The following is a 22,512-nucleotide window of genomic DNA, read 5'->3' as shown; positions in this document are numbered from 1 at the left end:
AAGACCAAGACCAAGACCAAGTGAATACATACTCCCTAATCCTCCCCTGCATCCCCTACCCTCTCCCTTTCATGCATCACAGCATCATCCATACACAACCATTCTCCACTCAACCCTATCTTCTGTCTTCTCCTTTCCTCAACAGACATTCCCCTCTTTCCCAATCCTTGGCTGCCCCCTCATGTTCACTCCTCCACCTCTGCCTTCCACACTTCTTTTACTAATTTTTCTTTGCTCATTCTTTCCATGTGTCCAAACCATCCCAATATCCTTTCATCAACCCTATCTCCCAACTCTCTTTCCACCCCTGCTCTCCTCCTCATATTCTTGTTTCTCACTCTATCCAGCCTAGTAACCCTACCATACTTACCAGGCATTTCATCTCAAACACATTTAAACTCTTCCTCTCTTATGTTCCATGTTTCTGCCTCATACAGTGCTGTCAGCACAATCACCCCTTCATACAATCTCCTCTTAGCATCCATTCCCAAATGTCTATTTCTCATTACACTTTTTAATCCCCCAAAGCATTACTTGCTTCTCTCAATCTACATTCTACCTCCACCTCCACTCCTTCCTTTCCTGCCACATTTGCTACCAAGTATCTAAAGCTATCCACTTCCTCCACACCTTCCTAAACTCCGTCACAGTGTCTTCCTGTGAGGTATTGCAAATCCATAAAGGCCCAAAAAAACACCCCTACCTTTTCCTAAGAAAAACATAATTAGACAAATACAATCTACACAAGCTACAGGTTTGTAAAAATCATTACCTGGATGTAGGTGGTATGGTTGGTTTTGATAAACTCTGGTGCGTTGTCATTGGCATCACTCACTTCGATGTGCACTAGAACAGCACCTGATCTTTGTGGGATGCCGTGGTCAATTGCAATCACCTCCATTCCATAAGTAGATGTCTTTTCACGGTCCAGGGGAGCTGCTACTGAGACCCAGCCTGTTGCCTTGTCAACACGGAACTGGTGAAGAGGATCCCCAGTGGCGATGCTGTATGAGATCCGTCCATTGTCAAGACTGTCCAAGTCTGTTGCCACCACCTGAAAAACAGAGAGAGTTCTCAGCCAAGACTAAGGTGGAGAGGGCTTCAACTGATTACCAGATTGGGGAGGGGTTATAAAATGGCTGCTTGTGGGGTGTACACAGGATTTATTGGTTTAATTCTACACTAATTACAACTAAACTTTATAGAGATGGTCCACAAATCTCATGTGAATTTATTCAGTTTAATAAACCCTTTATGTAAATAAAATCACAGCTGGTCAGTTTAAACAAGATCTATAATTATGACACTGATTTTTTAAGGCGCTAGTTTTTAGCCCCCAATTTTGTACAAATAACGATATCCATACCTGAATCAGCCTCTCGCCAATGATGGCAGCTTCATTGACAATGGCAGAGTATGAGTTTTGGATGAAGATTGGTTCATTATCGTTGATATCAGTGACAGTCACATTAACCGTAGCATGGTTGGACAATGGAGGGTGTCCACCATCTGTGGCTTGAACGGTCAGTTGGTAAGAATGTGCACGCTCATAATCCAGATGGTCCATCACAGATACCAAACCTGTTCAAAAATAATTTTCCAATCAGATAAATGAAGCCTTCAATATTTTATGAACACAGTCAATTAATCTGTTGCCCCAGGTCTCTCAAGTAATAGCCAATGGCCACCAGATGGGCCCATAGGTCACTAAAGAAAGATATATTTTGTTATGAGCTCAAATGTCTTTAATAACTTCTTTTTAGGAATTTCTCTTTTGGGGCTACAGGAATAAGGATACCTTGTCCTATCCCCATCCCATATTTGTCGCCTCATACAACTCAAGTGGAAAGACTTGGTGGCATTATTCTTATACCCCACCACAGGGTTTGGCAAAATGATACGGTGATGATATGGTTTAACGTCACACACTCCCCCCTATCAGGAGGCTAGGACAGTGCCTCTCACAGAGGGCTTTGTAGCGTGGAATTTAAGGAACCATGCCCTTGGTTCAACTTCACTGGTGGCAGGTGGCAAAATGAGAAAATGAATATTCAGAGAAATGGTACAGGACAGTAACAAGAGTGAGGGAAGAGCATAAGAGAGGGATAGTTGAAAATCCATGTGAAAAAGTTGCATAAACACGGCAAAGCAAAAACATGGACTGGAAGTGAAGCGTTTATTCCTGACGTTTCATCTATTGACTTTCTGAAAGTCATTAGAGGGATAGTTGCAATATAATAAAGTATCATCATTTCTCTGTGAATAGAGATTTCCTCTACCACAGACAAAATGATGTGTGGCTCTGGTCCATAGGGGCACCCCATATAGACCCTAAAGTATCAGCTGCATGCTACTTAGCAGCCTCTAACCCCACAATAACATGCAGCCAACACCCCAGATGGGGTAATAAATGAATAAATGAAATATAGTAAATGGTAGGCATTACAGTATATTGCTTATGTGTTTATCTAAATGAATCTTAAAAGTTTAAACCGTACTGTACTGCACTGCCTCTGCAGGAAGTTTATTCCATTCATTTACCATATGATTGGCAAAGTTATTTCTACCCACTTCCAAATTAAATCTACTTCCTGACAGTTTGAGACCATTATTTTTTGTCTGATTCACAGTGTGAAAATTTTGTCACTTTTGATGTTGCTAATTCCCTTTAGAATTTTAAAAATCTGTATCAAATTGCCGCTGAGTCTATGCTCTTTTAGGGTAAAAGAGATTCATATGTTTTAGTTAATTTAAACAACTTCACTACCATTCCATTATTACCGTACCTTTCTTCAGACTCCGCATGAGACCCATCTAACCTAGGTGCCTTACCTACTCTCATCATTTTCAAAACTACCTGTACCTCATCTTTTCTTATTTTTCCTCAATTTTCCTCTCCCATCACCGTCATTTTCTTGGCACCTCCCACTACTACCGACAATACTTCCCTATCCTCCTCCACATTCAACAGCTCTCTAAAATACTCTGCTCATTTCCCCTTTAAAGTACAACTATTTCAAAATCAAAGCCTCACCGGTAATTAAATATAATAATACTCAAGGCTTCATACAATGTACACATTTTTGTATGGTGATACATATCTGTACATTTACATAATTATGTGTTACTGTACTGTATAACATATCTATTCACTGACCTTTCTTGGGATGAATGGCAAACTTGCGATGTTCGTTTCCACCAATAATTGAATATGTAATTTCAGCATTCTTCCCAGAGTCCCTTGAGGTGGCCAATACACGGACAATGTCAGACCCCAGACTTGCACTCTCAGATATTGTGACATAATGGGTATGGCTTGCAAATTCAGGAGGGTTGTCATTTACATCTGTGTGTAAATAGATTGTTATATTGTTTCATAGGTCATAAAGAGTCTAAGTTTATATAAACATGACAGTGCAGGACATCAAAAGAAGTGTATTTTTCCAGTCTAATATCTTCTTGAAAACAAATGAAATAAAACCTGATAATACAAATCATTATGTTGACAATGTGTACACCAAGAACTTACCAGAGACCAGGACAAGAACATTCGTTTTGGAAGATATCTGTGGTACTCCATGGTCAGTAGCAGTGACAGTGAGGTTGTACATGGCTTGTTCCTCACGATCTAAGCTCTTGGTCACTGCCATGATACCACTCTGTCGGTCCATGACAAAGATGTCACTGCCCTCTAGGGAGTAAGTCACTCTTCGGTTCTTGCCTGAGGAGATAAACGTACAATTTAGTGAAGTCTTCTTCATCTACTACAAGAATGCGAGTATGAACAAGATCTACTCCTGTCACTGACGTACCTTGATCGGGATCAGATGCATGGATCTTCAAAAGAAGGATGTTTTCTGGGGCATTCTCTGGCACATTGACACTGTACGAGTCTTGACTGAAGATGGGTGCATTGTCATTCACATCTGTTACTTCTATCTCAATTCTGCAGCTACATGACCAATCTGAATTCTCTTCATCCCTGCAGAAGGAAGAAAACATGGTAATAACTCCAGAAGTAATATTTTGCACCATAGTCAAGCCTTCAGCTATCACTCCCAGAGTTCATTGGCTCTGCAATTAAACAATGTGAGAGCAATGTATTACCTAACAGTTGCAGTGAGGGAGAAGAATGCCTGTTCCTCCCTGTCCAGAGGCTTCAAGATCTGGAGACTCCCAGAGGCACGATCCAAGGCAAATTTGTTGGAGCCAGCACCCGTGAGGAAGAAGGCAGGTTGTGACAGGAGGTCTAGGTCACTTGCTGACACTTGCAGGAGGAGGGTCTCAGGGTCTGCAGACTCGGAGATTGTGTGGTGGTAATATGGAGTAGTACACAGTGGACCATTGTCTGGTGGAAGAATAGCACTGTTTGTAAATATCCATACTTACTAAGAACTTGAGTGATAAAACCATATGTGCATTTAACCCCTTCCATACGGTGCCGCACACGTAGGCGTCATGGACTTAGATCTCGGTGGCAGCAACCAATGCCAGCCGTATGACGTGTCGTAATAATACTCGCATCATAAAATATAGTCACCGCTTATATCGATCGTTCTCTCTTCACCCGTGAATTTTGATAACCATAGAAAATGCGATTACAAAAGAATTAGAAAGAATGTCATTATGGAGGGGCGACTACAATAAATATAATCAAGACGCCGATATGGCAGCCTCGCGAATACACTCGCTCCCCATGACGCCTACGTGTGCGGCACCGTATGGAAGGGGTTAAAGATTCGATTAAGTATACCTCCGAGAAAACTATCCTCGAAACAAATATATCCATAATAGTGTACTATGTTCACATCTTTTTTAATCAAATCAACCATTCTCACATCTTACTATTCATATTAAATCTCTACAGGCCCTTTCCATTCACATCTTGGGACATGTATTCACTGCTCACATCAGAAATAGTAATGTCCCTTCCATTCACATCTCCCTCTCTTGAATCTTGTTATTCTTTTGAGCCTTACCATTCACATCCAAGACCTGTATATCCACTCTTGCTTTGGCAACAAAGAACCCATCAGAAGCAATAATTTCCAGACTGTAGCGATCTACAGATTCTCGATCTAACTCTTTGGTGACATAGATCTGCCCACTGCGACGAATGTCAAAGTGCTGAAGTTCGTTGCCTTGTGTCAGGTGGTATTCTATGCCCATCTCACCACCTCCCACACCTCCATTGTCGATCACTGGGGCTGTACCGAGATCCAGGTCATCTACTTCGAGCTGAACCACAACTGTACCAGGCAGTGCATCCTCACCAACTAAAAGATAATGACCACAGAAATTTATTTAAATTTTTAATGGGAAAATATATGCCATATGTTGTTTCAAAAAGTGCACACATTTAATATCAATTAAAAAATGTACCTGAGGCTTTGTAGTTTCTTCTCGAGAATGTTGGAGGGTTGTCATTATAATCAATTACTTCAATGATTATTGTAGCACTTGAATTCTGTTGAGGGGACCCACTGTCTTTTGCAACAATCTGTAATTGTAAATGAATAAAATTGTTATAATCTTTTCTTTCTGCACCATTTACAGAATCTTCACAAACTGTAAATCTGTCAAAAACCAACCACCTTTCGGTCTACATATAAATACTAATCAACACATCTTGCAACAACAGCTAAGTTAGGTTTTCTTGAATTTTCACTTTATCTAGTGTTTAGTTCTAGTCTTACCTCCAGCTCATACTTGGACTTGGTCTCGGCATCTAGTTCTTGGTTCAGAGACAGCCATCCTGAGTATGGGTCAAGGGTGAAGAGGGGCACATCTTCTAATGGTGGCTTCTCCACAATTGCATAGCGCAGCTCAGCGTTACTTCCAGAATCCTTGTCATGGGCTTGGACTGTTCAAAGAAGACAAAGTGTCAATAGGGACATGGTGACATGAAGCTTGGGAAAAGAAAAATGTGACATAATAATGAAGGTGTAGTACCAGTACAGTGAGTCCTCCTTATACGGTAATTTTTTATCCGGTAAATTCACAGTTACAGTATTTGGTAATTACTACCCTCGATTCTATTTATGGTAAGAAAAATTAACAGATACGGTATCCGCTTGATATTTTGAAGAGGAAAGAGCAGGGAGAAGGTACGTCTGTCATATCCTATTATTACATGTTATAATGGGTTCGGTATATGGTAATTTCAATTTGCGGTAAGGTTTTCAGGAATGCATATGTACAGTATAACGAGGACTTACTGTATATGAAATGTAAGCAGTGGACAAAGCTGACCCACAATATCAGTTTTCGAAACCTAACCCCTTCAATAATAAGACACTGTATCTGGTCAAAAATAACCAGTGCTTCTATCCTTAGGAACAATGTTGCACCAAAGAAGTGTTGTCACAGAAGTGGATATGGAAAGATTTAAGAGGAGTAGCAGAATGCAAGGATTTCTCCCCATTTTCTCTATTTTTCCACATGAGGGGACAAGGAGGGGGGGTCACTGTGTAAGTGAAGCAGCCCCGCTGTGGATGTACTGTGTCTTACTGCATTGCTTCTGACCCAGACAGTGGGCACAAGACAGGGATGACCCTTTATCCATGAGGAGCAATGAAAGGGAAACAAGAGTGGTGGATGGGAGTGGATGTGTGTCTTGAGTGGCTACCTCCCTCATAAGGGGGAAAAAGCCCTTGGTATATAGATAGATAACATAATGGAAGGGCATAAGAAATTAAAAAGGATCAATATTCACTTTCATGTGGAGATTAGTGAGACATGTTACTGATTCTTGTTTGGGCTAATTCTGTTACAAAATCTATGATGCAGGCTCTAGCACTGAAGAATCAACACTTGTTACCGAGTTATAACATCTCTTTAAGAATTTCATCTATGAGTTAATTTTATCTTACAAATTGATATCAATCAATCTGCTGCCTTGGTTCTCTCAGTAAAAGATACAGAGCCCAAAAGTATCCCACCACTGCATCAGTTTGGTCCATAAATCACTTATTTTGTTGCCTTAATTGTATTAATGTTGGGCATTACAAGACATGTTCTATATCTTGTCTGGTGCCTGTATCTGAGGCACCTGATGTCTGTTTCCATGTTAATTCTCTCTTAATTTTGTGTTGCCTTGTTTCAGTGCTGGATAATGACCTGAGTAGAAGTGGGTTAGTTTGTTTTTGTGTCTTTATAGATCTTCTAAGGAGTTGATAAATACCTTTAATGACATTAGATCCTGATGGTGTATTCTCAGCAATGGATACATAATACTTTTCACTCTCAAACACAGGACTCTCGTCATTGACATCCAATACCTGAAGAAGAAGAATGTTTAAATGAGTGTAACCAATAAGATACTGTAGTATATTCCATTTGGTTAATAAATACTGTTTCACCTTGTACGGAAATCTACCTATTCACACAAAAAAATCACAACTATCAAAGGGCCTGATATTTTTTCTTTTTCTTTGTATACAAGTTTCTTGATTGATATATTTGCTTGGTGTGAAAAGCCAATAATATACTTGCCTCTTCATCATTACTACTAAGCATATTCAAGATAACCCAATGTGTGAAAAGCCAATAATATACTTGCCTCTTCATCATTACTACTAAGCATATTCAAGATAACCCAATGAGAAAACTAACTGATAAATAATTTCAAATACCTCAATTAACACTTGGGTGGACGCAAAAATGTCTGAATCATCTGCAGACTGAGCAGTGACAAATATGGTAAACCTCGGCATGGATTCTCTGTCCAGGAGGGATGATAGCTGCAGCTCCCCAGTGGCAAGGACTGTCACAGGTGGTGTGATATCTTGAGGGCTCCATTCCAACTTGTACTCAAGTTCCCCTTCTTCATAACGAGCTTGCACAGATCCAATGATGGTACCTGAAGACACATGGTAAGAATATGAATGATGGTGTCTAACTGGGGAGATGGTGGTGTTTGGACTGAACTAAATCAAAGATCATGTGATTTCAGTTAGTACATATGGAAAGAATGAGGTGGTGAATGAGAGTGGAGTGGCTGGGGATGAAATGGGTAGGAGTGGAATAAAAAAAAAAAAAAAAAAAAATGGTATATGTTTGTATGTGCACATGGAAATATACAATCTATCCCCACTGGAACAAAACTGTGTTGGAAATATTTGCAAAATTGTATGGTAGTTGCAAATATGAACCTGACACACCTTTAAAGAATGGTAAGCATGTAATCTCTAGCAAAAAAATTCAGTTTTCCATACTCATTTTTGCTAATCTTTCCTTGTTTATTCTTTCCATATGCCCAAACTAATTTGGAACTTTCTAATCTATCTTATCCAATGTCCCTCTTTCTGCCATTCTCCTTAAAAAGAATATGGCATACTAAAACATAAAAAGGTCATATTTTACCTGGCTTTGAGTCTTCCATCACTGTGAGAGCATATGATGCAGATAAGAACACTGGCAACATTGTGCTGGACTCGACAACACTAAGAACTACAGAGACACTGGAGTGGAGGCCCCCACTCTCATAGTCCTGTGCAACCACAAAGAACTCGTACATTTGAGAACCTGTTGGGGGGAGGGAAACAGATGATTATAGTTTCCTTGTTTATTTCACTCTTTCCTGCTTTCAAACATGAGAACATTGTACGTCACTTCCTCAACAGTACTACTTCTTCATCTTCTAAGAGAAATAAGTATGTGATTTTCTCATGTTATATTGAAAAGTATTTTCTTTAACAGTAAACAACAATTGTATGATCCAACAATTCCATTACTCAAGGTCTCTCTTCCATAAGACCCACAGCTCCTAGTTATTTGCAAGACATCAGATTGGCTCATAAGCCACTCAAGGAAGAAATTTTGTTGTCTGGGTGTAGCTAGTAAGGGGAAGTTTGTTTCTGTGGTCGGACCTATTCTGTGCTGGATGGACCTGACTACATTTGGGGGGGGGGGGGCAGAAAGTTTTCTTTGATATTTGGAGATGGTTTCACTGAGTAAGGAGTTTGGTGGTCTTTCATGAATAGCTTGTTTTGTGATTTAGTATAAATGTATTGTGTGGTACAGGGGTAGGTTAATGTATATGTATACATTTCTACATTCAGTTGGTTGTGATTCTGTGATGTAATGAGATGTGTGAGCAAAATTATGGGGGGTCTTGCATAGAACTGTGTATCTATCATTTTCACACGATATTCCTTGGGGAGGATTTTGGTTTCTTTGTGCAGGTGTTCTATTAGGGTGGTTCTGATGCATACTGTTATTCTCAATGTTTCATTTTGTATAGTTTGTAAGGTGTCTGTGCTTTCCTGATTGTTGGGTACCAAACTGTGGAAGCATAGTTGAGTGTGATTAAAGTTTCCTTCTGTTACCTAAAGCCCATGGTTGTAATTGGTTTTAGAATATTCATTTTCATGTTGATTTTCAAAGTCAGATCTTTGATATGTAGTCTGAAGGTCATGTGAGCATCAAAAACGAGACCAACAATTTTTGGGTTCTTTTCGAATGAAAAGGTTAGGTACCTCTGGGCACCAAGAGGGACAAGGTCAAGAAGGAGACCCATGAAAAGATGGAAGGATGGAATCAGGGAAGTAATAGAAACGAGAAGAGAGACAATGGAGACAATAGAAAATGAAGAGAGGTACAGAGACCAAACCCAATGGAGAAACTTTGTGAGGCACCACAACTGACAGGGCAACTCCCCTACCTAGAGCATGGTGAGAAGGTGGGTGAGAAGTTTAATTTCACATGCACAAATACTTTTATTTCCTTTTCCCCCTACATAGTCTCACCTCTCAATCTCTAATAAATAAAACTCACCTAGTTGACTAGCAGGCTTCCTTAATGTGATGAGGCCTGTTGTCCTATCGACAAGAAAGGATCGTGTGATGTCGCTTCCCGTGGATTCATGTATCTTGTAAAGCACCAAGCCATTATTACCAGCATCTGCATCATTAGCTGATACCTGTGTGAAAGAAAGGATATATGTCATAGCAATGTAGTTTATTACTTTATCATTTTCACCCAGAAAGTCAGCACCTACATAACTTTCAATCTCATACATTTGATTCATAGCTGCTGTTTTGATGCCTGATTCAAAATCTCATGATGAGATGGCTGTCCATCTATCTATATACCAAAGGGCTTTTCTCCCACATGAAAAGGAGGTGGCCAGCTAAGGCATGAACCCACACACCCATCCCACATTCATTTGTTTCACTTTTATTAAAAGTGCCAAGATAAGAGGGAGGGAAGAGGGTAGAGGGGAGTTGAGTATGTAGGGGATGGAATGTGTGGGAGTGGTTTCTATGCCTTTGTCTTTTGGCTACCTCCTGTGTAAGGGGAAAAAGAGCCTTTGGTATATGTATGCATGTATGTTATTAAAAATCTTTTAACTTCTTGTGAATGCAGGGGCATCCCTATCCCTCCACTGCCCAAGTCAAAGGCAATATAGCAAGACTTAGCACTTCCACAGCAGGGGCAAACAACTGAAGCTGGTTTAACCCTACTGCTTTGATATAATTTACTTTTATTATTCCTGTCAAACATGTGGCTACCTGCTTCAATACACAATATTTGTTTCATTATATTCAATTTGGTACTTCCTCCTCAAAATACTGACACAAAAGCCTTACCTTCAGAACTTGACTTCCAGTTGTGGCGTTAGTAGGAATAACACCGAGGTAGATTGGACGGGAAAAGACTGGACTGTTATCATTGACATCCTTGAGTACTACATGGAGACTGGTAAAGCCTGTTCTCCCTCCAATGTCTACAGCCATCACTGTATACTCAAACTTACTTCGAACCTCACGGTCAAACTCCGTGGATGTCCAGATTTCACCTGGTTGAGGAGAAATGGGGTTAAATATTCCAAATTAAAAATTATATCTATCCCTAAGTTTCTTATGCCATTGGAAAAAATGTATATAAAAAAGTAACTGATATGCAGTTTTTACACATACCAGAGTTCTCGTTCATACGGAAGAACTTCTGTGCTTCGTCTCCAACAAAGTGATACGTGATTTCCCCAAAATGTCCTGAGTCCTCATCAGTGGCAGAAACAGTTGTGACCCTTGTTCCAACAGATGCATCTTCAGGCAGGTGAGCCTCATATCGGGCAAGTCTAAAGGTTGGTGAGTGGGCGTTGACAGGAACGATGGTGATGGCCAAGTGTGTGTATGATGTGAACACACCATCACTCACAGAGACATTCAGCAGATGACTGTTGGCTTCAACCAACTTCTGACTATTCCAAACAGTAACAATTCCTGCAATGACAGAATTCTTTGTATTAGATTTTGTGTATGATAGAGGTGTACAGTTTGACTGCCAACACCCTTATTTAATAATGGGGAAAGTATTGCTTGGTCTTCTACTTTGAAGGGCTTAAAAGATAATAATAATGTAATAATAATAATAATAATAATAATGTTAATTATAACAATAATAGTGAAGTGGTCACAATAATCATGGAAACTGTCAAAGAAGAATCCATTGCATAAAAGAATCCTTACCTGTTTCTGGATCAATGACAAAGGCCTGGTGATCATTGCCATCTTGAATATTAAAAGTAAGTTTCCCTACATCGCTTGTGTCAAGATCAGAAGCTGTAACCATAGTAACGAAATGTCCTCTGGCTGCACCCTCAGTCACAACACACCGGTAGGATGGTTGTTCGAAGGTTGGTGGGTTGTCATTCATGTCGAGAACTATAGGCAAAGAAAATTGTTAATGATGTCAATAATGTATGGGTGAAACATACAGATTTCTCAGTTGTATAAAATATTATATGAGTATTTCTTGAAGACTTACCAGTAACTAAAACGTGGGCTGTTGAGGAGAGAGGTGGCGTGCCTGTGTCTGTTGCAACCACCACAATACGGTGGACTGACTCCCACTCACGATCAAGTCCCTTCTTTAAGATGAGTACACCAGAACTCCCTGCCATGTAGAAATGTTCTGAATTGCTTCCATTCAGGGCTTCCACATGGTAACTAACACCTGCATTCTTGGTTGTATCTTGGTCAGTAGTTGAGACAGAGAGAATGGGTGTTGCAATAGATGTTGCCTCCGATACTGTGACATTGTAGAAGAGGTTTTCGAACTTGGGAGGGTGGTCGTTGACATCTGTGACTCGGATGGACACAACGACTTCAGCCCATTTGCCAGAGTAACTGTCTGTGGCTCTGACAGTGAGCTGGTGGTTGTTGATACCTTCAAAGTCGAGTTGGTCCTGCACTCTTATCAATCCTAGGATGAGACATGAATATCACTCAGGGGTTAATAGGTCTTTTTGGTACAATATATTAAAGTCTTTAACCTATATGATAACTGACAGAGAAAATAGGAAGCAATCAATCAATCAGTCTATTGTCCCAGGTCACTCTTATCAATCCTATGATGAGACACGAATATTACTCAAGAGTGAATAGGACTTTTAGGTAAGATATATTAAAGTCCTTAACCTATATGATAATTGCCACAGAATAGGAAGCAATCAATCAGTCTGTTGTTCCAGGTCTCTCTTGCAGGACACCCATAGCTTCCAGGTAACCACTAATGGCCACTGGAGAGGCCTATTTATCACTCAGGGAAGAATACTGTGTTGTTGTCTAGGGATAGAGCTAAGGGAGTGTAGGACAACATGCTCAGTGCCCTGTGTGTGATGGTTGTATCTAGGGTAGTTTGATTATGTGGCCAGGCCTAATCTGTGCTGATACTGCCTTAGAACTGGATGGTATCCTGAATGCAAGTACACTAGTGTGGTCTTACCTCTCTGAAGAGGGACTCACAGGATAGGAGGGGATTGGAAATAAAAAAGGATAAAAGTGGACTGCACAGATTAGGGACAAAAAGAGGGAGAGACATGTACATACAGACACAGAACCTACCAGACTCAAAGTCCATGGCAAACTGCTCATTGGAGTTTCCACTGACAATTGTATAGATCAGTTTATGGTTTAGTTCACTGGTGGCTGTTATTGTGATAACTGGAGTGTACAGCTCCACATTTTCTTTGACCACTGCACTGTAGAACTGATTTTCAAAGATGGGCTGTGAACGGTCCACCACCTTCAGGCGAACAGTCACCTGGGAGTATAGGGGCTCATCACCTGGAATAAAATAGGGTGTTGTGTTATGCAAACTTCTTTATGAACCATATTCAAGATTTCTGACAAGTGACCCAAAATTTATTATACTTTTGTACCTGAGTTGTTTGAAAAGAGCATTTTTGACCTCCACTGTTTGAGAAAAATAATGTATGCTCAACAGACATTCCTCTCTTTCCCAATGCCCCTTTTACCCTATCCATCCATCTCATCCTTGGTTGTCCCCTCATGTTTACTCCGTCCACCTCTGCTTTCCACACTTCTTTTACTAATCCTTCACTCATTCTTTCCATGTGTCCAAACCATTCTAATAATCTTTCATCAACCCTCTTTCCCAACTCCCTTTCCACACCTGCTCTCCTCCTCACCTCCTCATTTCTCACTCTATCCAGCCTTGTAATCCCTACCATACTTCCCAGGCATTTCATCTCAAAAACCACATTTAAACTCTTCCTCTCTTATGTTCCATGTTTCTGCCCCATACAGTTCTTTTAGCACAATCACTCCTTCATACTATCTCCTCTTAGCATCCATTCCCAAATGTCTATTTCTTATTACACTTTTTAATCCCCGAAGACATTTACTTGCTTCTCTCAATCTACATTCTACCTCTACTCCTCCCTTTCCTGCCACATTCGCCCTCAAGTATCTAAAGCTATCCACTTCCTCCAGTCTCTCTCCCTTAATACTCACTTCCCATTTGCTGCCATCCTCTCCCTTTGAACATCTCATCACCTTACATTTATGTAAATACAAAATTGATATTCACCTCCATCATAGGCACTAATAATAAGCTGGTATTCTGGTTCAAGGCCCTCTAGGGACTGGCGAAGAACAATGGCTCCTGTTGTCCGATTAACACCAAACAGCTCTCCATTCCCACGATGAAGCTCATATCGCACCTCCTTGTTCTTACCAGCATCAAAGTCTGTTGCTTGGACCTGTTGAGTTGAACAGAAGGGTGAATTAGTTCAAATAGAGTATGAAGTGTTCTGGTCCATATCAGCTGACTTGGGACCAATGACGGGTAACTACAGGAGATGGTCCTCCAAGATATAAGAGAGAATCGACTACCTGTCATTCATCCAGTACAATGTTTCTTCCAAGAGATATATATGGGAAAGCCCAGGAAGAAAAGAAGAAAAGAAAAGAGGGAAATAAAAATGAGAGAGAGAGACATTCACACACACACACCTTTCTCCCTATTTCTCACTGCACCCATTGCCACAATACCCACCACACCTCTCAAACAATATTTCATCTCAAACACACTTATATTTCCTCATTAAGTTTCCCTCACATTCCAACCCCCAGACACCCACCTGTCATGACACTCTTCATTCTTCATATATGAATAAATCTATTTATATATTATCTATATACCAAAAGGCTTCTTCCCCCTCATATGGGGGGTAGCCAGCCAAGGAATGCACCCACCTTATACCCATACTTTACCTATCCAACACCCATTTATTTTCCCCTTTTATCTTAGTTTCTTGTGGATGAAGGGCCTTTATTACATCATTTGCTCCCTCTTCTTTTGTTCCCTTCCATATCTCATTCTACATACCATCTTTGCACATTTCATTACTTCCTCCTTGAATCATACCCACATAACCACTTTTTCTCTGCTTCCCCTTATCCCCCACCACCTCCTACAATTCTCTCAGCATCTGGTGTACTTTCTCTTTGTCCTTCTCATTCAATTTGTTTACTCTCAGCATTTCTCTACCTCTATCCCTTTTCTTCCTTCTCCATTTTTCTTCCACTCTCAATTTCCCCTTTGCCAAAAAATACAATCCTTTACTCTTTCCCCTGAAAACATGAACATCCAGAGCTCTTTCAATCCTCCCTTTGGGTACCACTACATAATCCATTAATGCTCTATCAACCACCCATCCCTCCACTACCCTTCCCCATGTACACTTATGCTTGGCTCTCTTCTTAAACACTATTTGCTATCATCAACTCCCTCTCTAAATAATCTCCAACATCATCTCTCCACCATCATTCTTGGAACCCAAATCATCCCCACTGCTCCATCTATTAGCTCATCACCTACTCTAACACTGAGATCCCCCTACACTACTACATATACATTCATCCCAAACCTCAGTATATATTTCTTTTCATTAATCAAAAAAGCTCCCTTTCCTCTTCACTTATCTTACTACCAGGATTATAAGTACTCACAAAAACTCACATCTCTCATTCCAAATTCTCCTTCTTCCACAATAAACTTAGACTCTTCCCTTCACCACACCATCCACTTTCCTATCTCATAACTTACCAGCAGAACCACATCTCCCCACCATCACAAAACCCCCTCATCACTCCTAATACCCTCCCCACTGCACCACACTCAAACTCAAAATTCACCGTTTCTCTACAACTTCATTTCATCTTCCTTTTCATAAACTACCAATTTCTTTCCTTAAACTCTCATTTGTGTTGCAACTATGTACATTTAATGCCCCAATTAACAGGGTTTTAGTTGGAATCCTCCCAGATCCTCTTATACCTTGACCTTTAGCAAGAGGAACATGCAGAGCAGGATCCCTAGCTCCAGCACTCTGTTCTATTCTGTCACTTTTTACATCATACATGGGAAACACTGTGGCAGAATTCTTTTCCCCCCCACCACAGGGGATTCAGAAGAGGTAGAATCATCTATCTATATACCAAGGGATTTTCCCCTTTACTGGGGAGGTAGCCAATCATTTCATTCACATCCACCACCCTTTCCTCCCTCTCATCTTAGCTCCTCATGGATGACAGGTCATCCCTGTATTCTGTCTGTTGCCCTAGGTCAGAAGAAATGCAGCAAGACACAGCACATCCACAGCAATGCCAGTTCACTTAATCAGTGACCCCCCCCCCCCCACTCCATCTCCTTGTGCAGAAAAAGAGACAATAGGAAGAAATCCCTTCAGGCTGTATCAAAATATCATTCACACATAACCACTATCTAACCCCCAACCCCCTCTCTTCCTTGGATCACAGTATCATCTATACAAAGCCATTCTCCACTCACCCCTATCTCCTCTCCTACCTTCTCACTTCCTTGTTCAACAGACATCTTCCTCTTGCTCAATGCCCCTTTCACCCCATCTATCTATCTCATTCTCAGCTGTCCACTCAAGTTCACTCCCTCCACCTCTGCCTTCCATACCTCTTTTACTAATCTTTTGTCACTCATTCTTTCCATGTGTCCAAACCACCCCAATACTCTTTCCTCAACCCTATCTGCCATCTCCTTTTCCACCCCAGCTCTCCTCCTCACCACCTCGTTTCTCACTCTATCCAACCTTGTAACCCCTACTATACTTCTCAGACATTTCATCTCAAACACATTTAAACTTAGGTAAGATAGAGTCATAAAAATGGTAACGGATAGGTTCAAGGGAACAGCATAAAGGAGGAACAGCTGGACTACAAAACTATCATCATTACTCCATGATTATGAATCTTTAACAGTAAAACAGACCAATGATTTGTGGTTCTGGTCCATAAGGACACCCCCTAAAGTATTGATTATATCTTGCAATGTAGTCAATACCCTAGTAGAGACATAAATTAAAAAATGAATAAACAAATCTTGATTGGGATATGGAGCAGGATACTCCTTAAGATACCCTAAGTTTCTTACCTTGAAGACCACCTTGCCCTTCCTGGAATCAATAGGAACTACAGCATAGTAGGGTGTGTTGACAAAAATGGGTGCATTATCGTTCATGTCCGTCACCACAACATGCACTTTCGTGTGGGCAACCCGGACTCCTGAAGTCATACTGCGTGCCTGAGGAGGAAAACCATAAATAATTTGTTTAAATTTTATCTCTTCTCTTTTACCAAAGATGACCCTCTTCTTTAAAGAAAAATGCTGTCCATGACAGACTACAACTTAAGCGATTACATATTCATGTTTGCAATCTCAATGTCTAATTCAGACTTATGCATCATTTAATTATACTGTTATATTCCCAGACTTCAAGATCCTGACCCTTTCAGCTCACCTCAACAATAATGAGATAATTGTCCTGTTCTTCTCTGTCAAACTCAATGCCAGCAGTCATTATGACCCCTGATGTGGTGCCAATGGTGAACATGGGACTTGGGTTCAGAATTTTAAAATGCAGGTGTTCGTTCAGTTCACTGCCTAACACCTGCACCATCACCACTGTGTGCACCTGTGGAAGGAGACAACATAATCATGAGACACAAATGCATAACAATATGTCTTTTCCATCTTATAAGGGGGGGGCCAAATCAAAGCATAAATCCATCCAATATCAATTTGTCATTCTTTGTGGATGAAGGAATCCCAGTTCCGGCTTACTGGTTGGATCAAAAGTGGTGCAACAATACAGTCAGGGCTCGACGGTCAGAGTCGTTTTACCCCTGCCACGTCATTATGTGGTACCTCTCCCCAATCCTTATTAACTCAAAATAATTCATGGAGCAGACAGTAAGAATATTCCTCAAGGCCATGTTATTTCTTTATCAATTTATGACCACTGCCATTTGCTCCTGTTTTGCACTCACTTCTTCAACAGACTATTCCTAATGCATTCAATGGCCCCTTCACTCTCTCCATCCATCACATTCTAGGTCTTCTCTGTTCACTCAGCAACAGGAACATTATCTATATACCAAAAGGCTTTATACCTCTTATAAGGGAGGTACATACAAACATATACCAAAGGCTTTTTCCCCCTTACAAGGGAGGTAGCCAAAAAGAAAAAGGCATAAAAACCATTCCCACCCATTCCATCCCTAATACACTCCACTCCCCTTCACCCTCCAGCCTCCCTCTTATCTTGGCACCCAAGGGAGGTAGCTAAGTCAAACGGGACGTACCCACTCCCACCCATTACACTCCTATCCACCACCTTTTCCTCCCTCTCATCTTAGCTCCTCATGGATGATGGGTCATCCCTGTACTGCACCCACTGCCCTGGTTCAGAAGCAATGCAGCAAGACACAGTACATCCATGGCAAGGCTGCTTCACTTAATCGGCAATGCCCCTCTATCCACTCATGCAGAGAAAGAGAAGACACATGAGGGGACAGAGAGGGGAATCACGAATTAAGTGAAGTGCCTTTGCTATGGATGTACTGTGTCTTGCTGCATTACTTCTGGCCCAAGGCAGTGGGTGGGATACAGGGATAACCAATCATCCAGGAGGAGCTAAGATGAGAGGAGGACACAATTAATTAAACCCTGAACAACACCCATGTCTTGGGTGGCTACCTCCCTTATAAGGGAGAAAAAGCCTATTAGTTATATAGACAGATCTTTATGGATGACCTGCCCCCTGCCAATTCCCTGGATCAGAAACAATGCAGAGACATTCACCCAAGTCTCTTAATCCAATACTTGCCAACTACCACTTGTGCAGACATTTGGTCCCAGGACATAAACCCACTTTGGGAATTGGCTCAGGACTTAAAACACCACCAATTCCCAAAGTGGATTTATGTCCTGGGCCCAACTGTCCACCAAAGTGGCAGCTGGTGAGTATTGGATCAAAACACCCAAGTGTACATATATACATAGATATACAGAAAAGCTTTTTCCCTTTATATAGGGGTGGCTCTTGAGCTGCTAAACATTTTAGATAAAGCATTACCTTGGTAGAGTTTTCCAGAATGGAAGCAAAGTATTTTTCCTGGCTAAAGCGGAGGCGGGAGGTCGGAACACCCTGGACGGAGATGTGGACAGTCGTACTGGATGCAAACTGACCATCACTGACTGTCACCTGATCATGGGTAAACAAAATAAATTTCAATTAAGTGTTCAACATAGTTTTTCAGTTTCAAGCATCACCAAATCCTCAACTACAAGAAAACTAATCTTGAGACATCCACCCATTTCTGACCAACAATACTTTCCATCTTTTATAGCTACTTTTCTATGGTGATCCTCTTATGATTTCACAATAGTCCTACTGAACCCCCTTCGTATGGTGACACCATTTATTGGATTTATTCTGGCTACCACTAGACTATTTTAGTTATGTGAAGGAGCATCACCATACTGAAAGGGTTACTGTCACAAGTACCAAAGTAATTCCAAAGCTCATGAATCTCTCTTTTCAGTTTTCCTAGATTTATGCATCACCATCTACACTTTTATTCTCTTTATTCTATCATACTATTCCTACCCCTTATTCATGGTTACCTGCACACACAACCCACCTTGAGGCGATAGTAGGAAGATAGATTTTTGGCCTGCTTCACAGTAACAAGGCCAGTTCGCTGGTTAATGGAGAACTTGTCATCCTCGTTGCCTGCCGCAATGGCAAAAGTAAGACCTATTTTCGGATCGTAGTCTAAGTCCGTGGCATTCAGCTGTACCACAGATACATCCCTGTAGAAGTGTTTGGTAATGTGAATATGATTCAATATTAGAAATATACATCAAAAGCAATAAGTTTCATCTACAGCAATAATAATGTAGTCATTTGGCTTAGTCGACAACTGCATGGTGTTGGTTTTACCCCTTCAACTTAAAGGCAAATTGCAAGGATTTTGTTTTGGCTAATGCTAGATTTCTCTCATTAAACTTAGGTTTTGTCCTAACTTGAAGATAATCTCTTCAAATGATAATTTACAATCATCCTCATCTCTTGTTCTCTTCATAAGAAAACTGAATGATGTAATTTTCCATTATTTCCATCATGTCATTAACAAAAATCAAGAACATTACTGGTGGCAACACCAAGACCCATGATATTCCATTAATCTCCACTCAGACACCTTATTCTTCACAGCCATCCTCATTAATCTATTCTTGAGAAATGGAAAGAATGAGTGAAGAAAGACTAGTAAAAGAGGTATGGAAGGCACATGTGGAGGAAGTGAACATGAGGGGGTGACCTAGGATGAGATGGATGGATGGGGTGAAAGGGGCTTTGGGGAAGAGGGGAATGTCTTGAGGAAGGACGGGAGAGGACAGAAGACAGGGGTGAATGGAAAATGGTTGTATATGGATGATGTTGTGATGCATGAAGTGGTATGGATGGGGGGATGGGGGGTGAGGTAGTATGTGTGAGACAAATTTGACGCAGCCTGAAGGGATTTCTCCCCGTCTTCTCCTTTTCTGCATGAGGGGATGGAGAGGGGGGAGGGGTCGCCGATTTAATGAAGCGGCCTTGCAGAGGATGTGCTGTGTCTTGCGACACTGCTTCTGACCCAGGGCAGTGGACAAGATGCAGGGATGACCCGTCATCCAGGAGGTGCCAAGATAAGAGGGAGGGTAGAGGGTGGAGGGGAGTGGAGTGTATTAGGGATGGAATGGGTGGGGATGGTATTTATGCCTTTGTTTTTGGCTACCTCCCTTGTAAGGGGAAAAAACCTTTGGTAAATGTATGTATGTAAGAATATGGTTAAGAAATCAGCAGAGAAAATAGGGAGTACAAAAAATATTTGAGAAAGTAAATCCAAAAAATTTATTAATGACCAAGTAAAAAAGAAGACTCTGCAAATTAAAACCAGGAGGAACAAAATAGAGTTGAACTGGACATGCTTGGCTACAAAAGGCAGAGATCAGAGAAAAGAAATAAGAACATGGATCATATACAGGGAGCTATTTGGAAAGGTGAAAGTATTAAAGGAGACAAGAACAGACTAGCTTTAGCAAGGCAACAAATGATATCTTTGAAAAACAGAATTGGAGAGATTATTAGTGTGAAAGCATGGGCAATGGAGCAAGTGTGTTACTGATTGGATGCTGTGAGATGGGAAGCATGAAAAAAAAGAGACCAGAGAGACAAAGGAGAGATGAAAAAGAGAATTTTTCAGGAATGATATGGCAGAGATTGGAGCAGCCATGCAAATCATGGAACAGTATAAGAGTAGCCTTTGTTCGGCTGTAGACTTGAAATGGCTAATTGGCTGACTGACTGACTGATTGATTGATTAGGAACTGCTGCAGAATGCATGCCAAGTAAGTATAAACATAGTTAAATTTGATGTCAGGGTACATTATCAAGACCTACTTGTATGTGGGGATGAGGAGGGTAGTATTGTATTCCTGCTGCAGGAACCGTGGAGGAACATCATTGATGTCAGTGATAGAAATGGTTACAGTGGCAGTGGTTGGGGCAATCATCCGGGGGCGTCCACTATCGTGAACACTGACACCAAACTGTACTTCCGACACAACTTCATGGTCTAGCGCTGCGATGGTCCGGATGGCACCTGTCAAAGAATTGAAGATGTAAAAAAGAGAGCAAGAACAAGCATGAAAGAAAAGGAATACAAATAAAGGTCACACTTTCCCCATGAATCTATCAAACCTAGATTAATCAGCAACAGTTTCTACATTCCAGACTAGCTGTCTAATTGTAAAAACTAATTTGAGGAGCAAACCTGTTGAAGAGTCGATAGCAAAGAAGGTTCTGGCCTCTTGGTCAAGAATGGTGAACACCAGATTAGCATTCTGCTCAGCATCCTTATCCTTAGCTGTGATGACCAAGGGAGAATTATTTTCCATCAACACAACAGAATTGAAGGATGCAGCCTCACTTATGTGGCCCTGATAGTTCTCTTGCGTAAAATATGGGGGATTGTCATTCTCGTCCAGGATATTAATTATGACTAGGCACATAGACTCCAGACCACTCTGTTGGATAAGGGAAAGAAAGGCATGGTTATTTAGGACTGCAGTGGTGTCAACTAATGGAAATAAAAAGCAAAGAAATAACAGACAGGAAAAAGGCAGGAGGAAAAGATCACTACATTGTTTAAGGATGTGGGATCTAAAGACAATTTTAATTATACCTATAGATCTTCATGTTCTGACACCAATAATAACTACCAGAAATGAAAGTAAAACTTACCATTGAAGTAGCAACAACACTGATATTGTATGACTTCTGTTCTTCATAGTCCAATGGTGCATCTAGACTGATAGTGCCTGATGCTGGGTTGAGGTTGAAAGGCAGTGAGCGACCTGGGTCTCCAAATAGTGAGTAGACAACTCCAAGGTGACTTTCAACTTCTAAGGTGCAAAGATACTGGCCAACCCTTGCATTTTCACTGACCTCAAGAACATACTCACTTCGCAGGAACCTAAAGGTAAAAGGACAAAAGGACATGTGCTTATTATAGTAAGATTTTCTAAGCATAAAATTACAAAGTTATTTCCTAAAGTGTTATACAGGTTTGAGCAATCCTTGTAACATTAGTTCAATTCAGACATCTGTGTGATTTTTTAATTCCTGATTCAGTTAATCTTTTTAGCACTGTGAAAGCATGCTCATATGGCTGTATAAATGCACACACAATATATATACATATATATATATATATATATATATATATATATAATATATAGTATAGAGAAATAAAAAATATAAATGGAAACATTGAGAGAAATATATGAAGCATATGCTGTGTCTACTTTTACATATGGTGGTTAGTTCAGGGTAAATAT

The 22,512-nt window shown here is 40.7% G+C and overlaps 1 protein-coding gene across 6 annotated transcripts in view; it reads right to left on the bottom strand.

Moving 5' to 3' along the window:
- Positions 1-22,512, bottom strand: part of kug (FAT atypical cadherin kugelei) — a 406,977-nt gene that overhangs the window by 44,655 nt on the left and 339,810 nt on the right. For all 6 annotated transcript variants that reach the window (XM_076200002.1, XM_076200001.1, XM_076199999.1 and 3 more), the window contains 26 exons: positions 21,917-22,148; positions 21,447-21,699; positions 21,074-21,275; positions 19,272-19,443; positions 18,704-18,832; positions 17,087-17,260; positions 16,720-16,869; positions 13,840-14,011; positions 12,852-13,073; positions 11,773-12,210; positions 11,475-11,669; positions 10,923-11,228; positions 10,593-10,801; positions 9,778-9,922; positions 8,365-8,526; positions 7,635-7,861; positions 7,184-7,280; positions 5,697-5,863; positions 5,383-5,500; positions 4,980-5,276; positions 4,108-4,348; positions 3,813-3,982; positions 3,530-3,721; positions 3,158-3,346; positions 1,367-1,581; positions 773-1,054 (listed from right to left, as the gene is read on the bottom strand). In XM_076200002.1, the coding sequence (XP_076056117.1) occupies positions 773-1,054; positions 1,367-1,581; positions 3,158-3,346; positions 3,530-3,721; positions 3,813-3,982; positions 4,108-4,348; positions 4,980-5,276; positions 5,383-5,500; positions 5,697-5,863; positions 7,184-7,280; positions 7,635-7,861; positions 8,365-8,526; positions 9,778-9,922; positions 10,593-10,801; positions 10,923-11,228; positions 11,475-11,669; positions 11,773-12,210; positions 12,852-13,073; positions 13,840-14,011; positions 16,720-16,869; positions 17,087-17,260; positions 18,704-18,832; positions 19,272-19,443; positions 21,074-21,275; positions 21,447-21,699; positions 21,917-22,148 (5,356 nt within the window). The remainder of the gene's footprint in view (positions 1-772; positions 1,055-1,366; positions 1,582-3,157; positions 3,347-3,529; positions 3,722-3,812; positions 3,983-4,107; positions 4,349-4,979; positions 5,277-5,382; positions 5,501-5,696; positions 5,864-7,183; positions 7,281-7,634; positions 7,862-8,364; positions 8,527-9,777; positions 9,923-10,592; positions 10,802-10,922; positions 11,229-11,474; positions 11,670-11,772; positions 12,211-12,851; positions 13,074-13,839; positions 14,012-16,719; positions 16,870-17,086; positions 17,261-18,703; positions 18,833-19,271; positions 19,444-21,073; positions 21,276-21,446; positions 21,700-21,916; positions 22,149-22,512) is intronic.

Source organism: Oratosquilla oratoria, chromosome 16, assembly GCF_046742065.1.
Source record: "Oratosquilla oratoria isolate Oo_2021 chromosome 16, ASM4674206v1, whole genome shotgun sequence".
Classification (NCBI taxonomy): Eukaryota; Metazoa; Arthropoda; class Malacostraca; order Stomatopoda; family Squillidae; genus Oratosquilla; species Oratosquilla oratoria.
Note: the sequence above shows the minus strand (reverse complement) of the source record. Positions and strands in the feature narration are given on the sequence as shown.